This window comes from Buceros rhinoceros, unplaced genomic scaffold (genome assembly GCF_000710305.1).
Source record: "Buceros rhinoceros silvestris isolate BGI_N320 unplaced genomic scaffold, ASM71030v1 scaffold19008, whole genome shotgun sequence".
Lineage (NCBI taxonomy): Eukaryota > Metazoa > Chordata > Aves > Bucerotiformes > Bucerotidae > Buceros > Buceros rhinoceros.
The window spans coordinates 1,789-8,734 of record NW_010428831.1 but is presented as its reverse complement, the minus strand read 5'-3'; the positions used below and the strand labels follow the sequence as shown (position 1 = coordinate 8,734).

The window sequence follows — 6,946 nt, the reverse complement described above, 5'->3', positions numbered from 1 at the left end:
TCTTTCCCCATAAAATCCAGCCCTACTGGCAAGTCCATTATATTAATCATCTGTACATTCTTCTTCTACCCATGAGTTAGGGTAGAAAGCTACATTAGATCCTTCTAAACCAACTAAACCTGAACTGTAAACCTCTCCACAAGCAACACCAGGCCACATATAAAGACCACCACTGCTTTTGGTATTAAAATTTTCTTAAGCTGTTCTATGCTGTTACAGATCTGTAACAGATCTATACAGTTCTACACTGTTACAGCTCCACTCTGGAGCTTGAATTGCACCAACCTCACTTTCGTTTTATTGTTTTTTCTGCTTCAGTAACAGGCAGTAGAATTCTGCCTCAGCTTCTCAGGAAAACTGTAGTGCACAGGTTCGATTGCTTGTAGTGAGCCAAGCATTTGCAGACAGACTTCTCAAGGAGGCGTTTGTCAGCGAATTTGTACTCCCTTGCCTAACGTGATCAGTCTAGATCTAATACTTGTTCTGCTGAAATGGGGAAACACACGCGCACCATTTTTCAGTAACGGCTGAGAAATAAGACACCCTCTTAGACTGAAGCCCTATTTTTATGGTGTTCAAACAGTAAAACAAAACAAAAAAATCACAAAGACTCTCCTCCTTCAAAAAGCAAGGAGTGAAGTTTTACCACCCAGGTTTACCAACTGTGACATTTTAAATTTAAATTTCTCTTGTCCTCATCTGCATTCCCCTCCCTCACAGTTCTACTGATAGTTTCTAACGAAAGAATTTATTGAATCAAACAGTAACAGAGCAACAGGTGCTAGTGGCTCACCCTTACACCATTTATAAGATCTGCAGTCTGGACAACCTCTTGAGTATTTTCCTCCACCTCCTCTTACGCTTCAGCTGTCTACACCCCCTTTCATTCCTAGTTTTCAGACACTGCTCTCAGAATTTACCAAGCAAGATCTACGAACAGACGAGGAATGTTCATTAAAAACTTACTGTGAACTACATTGAAGTCTAATGAACCAGCAAGCTGAGGACCTGAATCAATTATCTTATCGATAGCAGACTTCTCTGATGTAGTGCAAATCTAGGTACAAGAAGTCATGTTAGTCTTTTGTAGAAATGAGTCTTATGCAACTCAACACCACTCAAAAAAATCCCAAATATTTGCCTCGAATCAGTCATAAGTAACATAATATAGGAAGTAACCCCTGTTCTTAATCAAAATATTTGCTCTGAAGAATTCACTGCAGTTCCTCTTAAAGTCTTAAAATTTTTTACTCTTGTTCCCACACAAAATTATGCATGCTCTAGGAACGGTACCTAATCCCACAGGTATTTCTGAAAGTGAAGTCCACAGGATAAAACATTTGCTCTTTAAAACTTCCGAACTGAGTGTTCAGTCACACAGCTGGAACCGTTCTACAAAGAGGTCCATTACAATACCAAAGTAACGTGCTTCAGGTTAACTACTCTGGGTTGATGGATGTCAGAAGATAAATAGCTTCTGCCTAAGATAGTCCAAATAGCCAAAAAAATTCCATCACTGTTTTAAATATGTTCCAATCTAAACAAAAGCTTTAGAGAAAAGCCATTAAATCAAATGACTAGCTGACCATAAAAAAAAAAAAAACCCTTGAGAACGGAAATAGAGTGAGGATGAAATATTAAGCCACCTCACAAGTTTTTCATGTGCAAACAATGGAAAGAGACACGAGGCGTAGAAACAATGAAAATATATGTCAAATAAAATCCACTAACATTCTGCTTCTAATTAGACCAAAGGTGAAGATTCAGACAAAATTCAACTGTCAGGGTTTAAATACGAAATCTATGAAAATATATTTGCTTGCTTGTTCCCCACAAAGCACATTGTCACACACATTAGTTACCACAGGTCTAAAAAAAAACAAACCTTGAGAACAGAAATAGAGTGAGGATGAAATATTAAGCCACCTCACAAGTTTTTCATGTGCAAACAATGGAAAGAGACACGAGGCGTAGAAACAATGAAAATATATGTCAAATAAAATCCACTAACATTCTGCTTCTAATTAGACCAAAGGTGAAGATTCAGACAAAATTCAACTGTCAGGGTTTAAATACGAAATCTATGAAAATATATTTGCTTGCTTGTTCCCCACAAAGCACATTGTCACACACATTAGTTACCACAGGTCTGCTGACACAAAACCACCTCAGCACATGTTTTCAACAAGGAAAACATGACAATTTCTGTTAGTTCCAATCTCTATTTCCATCAAAGAGTTGTTATAAACCTGCAAAGCAATCTTTGCGTCTTCCACGCAAATGGAAGCCCCCGTTTTCAGGGACTATCAGCATTCAACCAAAACTAGACGTGGAATCCACACTGAAATACCTTGATGTCATCCTCAGTGATGTAGCCAGACTGCACGACCCACCATGCCTCTATAGCAATGTCCACGGGTTTCATGGGTAACAGATCATGAGCAGTTTTCCTTCTGAAAAATTTCTGCAGTGGTACAGTCCATTTGAGATTGCAATAAAGAGCACTTCACACGTGCAGACAGCCATCTACCTTTACATGCACTGGATTTTTTTATAAACAGCCCTTTTTAAGCACGTTATAGACACAGACTGGACACACACAAATACTATGAGCCATGTAGTAGAAGTTTCCTTTCACTCTCCAATCACATGAAAAAGGGAAGGAAAAAAATTATTTACATCTGATACTGTTAAGACTTCCCCTAAACCCATACATTAATCCATACTGTACATGTGGCTAATTAAGTCTAAATTTAAACTATTTATGACATTTTCTACTGTGAACAGGCAAGAGAGCACAGCAAACAAAAGTACAGAAATGGGGTATTTGAAAGAAGTTCAGTGGTCTTAAAAAAAAAAAAACCAAAACATTCTAGGAACATACTTCATTTACTTTAAAGGACAAAGTACCCCACATTCTCAAAACCATAGTGACAAAAGAGTACAGTGAATGTCAGTCTTAGAAAGAAAAACTGGAGGATACTCTTCATTTATAGACCTAAATAGCTTCTCTTCTGTGGTACAGCCATTACTTCCCGGTTCCCTCTATCAGGTTCATATTTTGGTAAGCACTCTTTTGCTTGAAGGAGCACTGTGAAGCTACTGCAGGAGCTTCCTGAAGACAGACATGAGCTGTTGTGAACTAAAGGGCCTACTTTCATCAACAGTCATTACAACATTTTCCACGTGCTGCTCACACACAAGGATGCCTGTTCAGACTCATACCATTGTCTTCAAGAAAAACATATTTAAAAACTTACAGCTAGAAGGAGGCCTGTCCCAGAATAAACTCTGATCTCGACCCCACCCATAGAAACATGGAATAATCCTTCTAGAACCAGTATCGTTATTCCATGTTTATACTGGCCAGGAGACATTAGTTATCTGGTGATACATACATAAAAAGCTCCAAAAAATAAGAAAAAAAAAAGTAGCACTGCATATCTTTTCCTTTAGAATACTTAGATTTTAAACTAAAAAGCTCCTTATTAACTTCAGGAAACACAATATAATTAGCAATAGGCTAAATCACACTCAATTAGCCACACTACTAAACTAACTAGGCCCATGAAATTATTCCATTCTTCATTTCCTACAAAATAACATGGGGGAAGGGAAGTGAAAAGGAAAGGGAGGGGAAATTGAAGACAAACTTACTTTTGAAGACCTACATTGGTTCATTAGATCTATATATTGGTTTCTTCCTATACCAAGAAGTCTTAGACCTGAAATATAAGTACAGTTTTCTTTCTCTTAATACAACTTTAAGCTGATGATACATAAAACATTCTTCAAATAAGCAGATCTACTTCCATCATGATATTTTTTAATTACTCTTGCTTCCCAAAATAATAGTTACAGGTGCTAAATCCAGTTCTAACTGAATTTGACAGAGAACCGTGTGCATCTAAAACCAGAATCCATCCCCAGTCATTTACTCTATACAGGTAAAACAAGATAAAATAAATCCTGTATCACTCAAGTCATGGGGAATAACCCAACCCCTTCCTCTCCTACGCTCCCATCAACAGGTAATAACTGTATTGCAAATTAACAGGGCTAAAGTTGTACCAGATTTTGTTTGATAGCTTTTCTTCCTCCTGACAAAGTCCACGCCACGCACTGTACTAGAACTCTAAACTAAGAATTAGAGCACAAGAGGCCACATAAACCTCTAAGAAAGATGATTAAGATATAGTTGAGTTAAACCAAATCAAAATTTACCTCTAATCTCCAGCCTTCAACCACTACAGAACTATGAACGGATAGCGGAAAACTACTCAGCAGTTTTAACTTGCATTCTGCCTCAGTTTTAACTCCAACTTTCTATATACTGCAGTCACTGACTTGCAGTTGCTGCTAAAATAACAGAATTGCTAGGAGGAAAAAACCAACCAAACAGGGAAGCCTTTCTTCTCTTCACACTCCTGACTAACATCGGACTTCCATAAAGCTACATGGCACTGGGGAAAAAAGTTTTGCCTTATCCGTTTCCCCAGTATGACCATTACGCAGAGGCAGATTACTACAGTTAATGAACAATGTTTTTTTAAGGAAGAAAAAAAAAACAACCACACAACACAAACCTAGCTGTTTCCAAAAGCCACAGGCTACTTCTCACCTGACTACACACTATCCTTAAAGAGGACTTTATAAATTCACACCAAAGGTGAGGAATGAAGCCTTTAGCTATAAATAAATTCTCAGTGGCAGGTGGGATTAACATCCGCCCTATGCCAGCAGTTTACATTTTGCTCTGTAAGACTCAGCAGTAGGCTACTGCTCTTACTCTGTTCTCCACCAGTTTCAACATTTTTACTTTCCTAATCTCCCCATATCATACTCACAACAGTCTCACAGAAAGCAGGTTAAATACCTGGCACATCCAGGAGCGTCTCAGAACACCAGATTCTCCTCTCCCTCTTTTCTGGTACATCATCCCTCAATCCACACTGATGCTAATTCTCAGGAGTGTTGACGGCCTTCCAGTGTCTCGCTAAAGCTTTCTGCCCAACACATGCCAAAAAATGCACTAGGAAAGGACCCGCAGCTCAGTTTGCCGATGCACAACAGCCAGTAAGACTTTCCACCCAGAAGTCCAAGCAAATGGGAATGCAAGACAAGCAAGAGGAGAAGCTGCGCAAGGTTTTGCACATGCCTGTTTGTACTCAAACTAGCCCAATTCCAGCGCTGACCATGCAGACACAACTCTGCACGGAGAACACACAACCCTTAATGTCTCTGTTTAAACACTTCTGCAGCTTTCATCTCACGCTTGTGTTCAGTTAAACAGATGCCCGCAAATCTGTTTCCAGAAGCTCCTTATTTCCAACTCACTGAAAGCAGTAATGCAACCAGAGAGTACTTACAGTCAGCAGCAGTGAAGTTGGGCAAGGAATCATAGCTTTTTTCACTGTTCATTATATCCTTAAAGAGACCAGAAAGAGACAAGAAAGTCAGAGAAGCAGATCCAAAATTCTGCATGCCTTTTTCTCAGAACAAAATCAAATTAAAACAGATTATTAAAGTCAGTTACCTTATCAAACTTGCCAATCACTTGATTAATCATTATGCAAAAAGTTAAATATATTAATAAAGGGACTTCTGTTTAATGTAAGCTTGTAAAGAAAAATGCTGATTGAAATAATGATAAACAAAATTCCGTCTCTGTATTCACAAAAGAAAACAGCACACGGAATTGCTAACCATAATAACAGAATAAACTAAAAAATAATCCATTGTGTCTGCAACCAGCATACACGAAATATAAAAAACTTTTTTGATATCCAATGAAAATAAAAGAAGATTGCCAGAGTGCCGAGAGAAAACAGAACCATCTTTGTTCTCATAGAAAAAGATCCACTTTAAGCTTTTGAAAAAGCTTCTAATATGGTTAAACGTCCTTTTTGAAAGAGAACAAAAAAGAAAATAACCATTCAAATGTGCTGGGTTTTAAAAATTGTGATTCACTTTGTCTCATTAATCTAACAGAATGAGGCATTTCTTTTACAGTTTGAAGTGAAGAGTCACAAATCTCAAACACGGAAAGAGAAAGACTGGCCTCAGGGTGAGTCCCACCCCAGCTCCACATGACAAAGTCCAGCTCCCGAAAGGCTAATGGGGGCAGAAGGGAAAAACCTGCAGCCACAAGTAGTTCTCTAGGAGCTCTCCTTACTGTTTTATTAACTGTTCACAGACCCCACCCAGAACCAAACAACCTACGGGACACTGCCTTGTATGCATTACGGGCCGTTACGGACACCTCTAGGACAGAAAACAGCACGTTCTCACCACAGCTTTGCGCTCACCTCCATTATGCCCGTGTAGTAGCAAAACGGCGTCACCCTCAGACCTTTCACCATGATGTCAGACAAGTGATAAGGGTACAACATGAGATGGTCTCGACTGTATTTTAAGAGATCCTCGTAGTATTTACGTTCATCTTTCTTGACGTGTTTAACTACAAGGAGAGAAAACAAAGTTACGCTCTTCTATGATGTCAAAAATTAAGAAAAAAAAAGTGTTACAAGAACAGTATTAAAAATAGTATAATGGTAATTGACAGAAAACTAAGAACGAAGTAAAGGAGTGGTGCAGGGTGTTCAGCATCCAGGGATTTCTACATGTGATATACGTACTCTCAGATCCTTTAAGGATGACATTAGAAGTGAGCAGATTTATTTTACAGGGTACCAGGAAGGCCCATTGAGACAGAACTCAGCAGGCTGCAGAAAATTATCTTTTCATTAGTGTAACTATTATCTGCTTTGGGAAGACAAACGGACACAGTCAATGCAAAACAAATTGGAAGTCTGCAAACAAGTCATAGCCAATAGCTCGTGTGAGTCAGGGACACTGCCTGCATCTCATCCAGGGACAGGCTCTATTTTATTAGCCAGATCCTCTCTTAACATGTCTTATTTTCTTGGGAAAGGGCGGAATAGCT

At 38.7% G+C, this 6,946-nt stretch overlaps 1 protein-coding gene across 1 annotated transcript in view; it reads right to left on the bottom strand.

Annotated features, from left to right (window-relative positions):
• FAM91A1 (family with sequence similarity 91, member A1) overlaps window positions 1-6,946 on the bottom strand; it is a gene marked incomplete at its 5' end in the record, with an annotated part of 22,619 nt that overhangs the window by 15,240 nt on the left and 433 nt on the right. Inside the window, 5 exons of the mRNA XM_010142430.1 lie at window positions 967-1,057; window positions 2,351-2,464; window positions 3,658-3,725; window positions 5,370-5,427; window positions 6,309-6,460. Of these exons, the coding sequence (XP_010140732.1) occupies window positions 967-1,057; window positions 2,351-2,464; window positions 3,658-3,725; window positions 5,370-5,427; window positions 6,309-6,460 (483 nt within the window). The remainder of the gene's footprint in view (window positions 1-966; window positions 1,058-2,350; window positions 2,465-3,657; window positions 3,726-5,369; window positions 5,428-6,308; window positions 6,461-6,946) is intronic.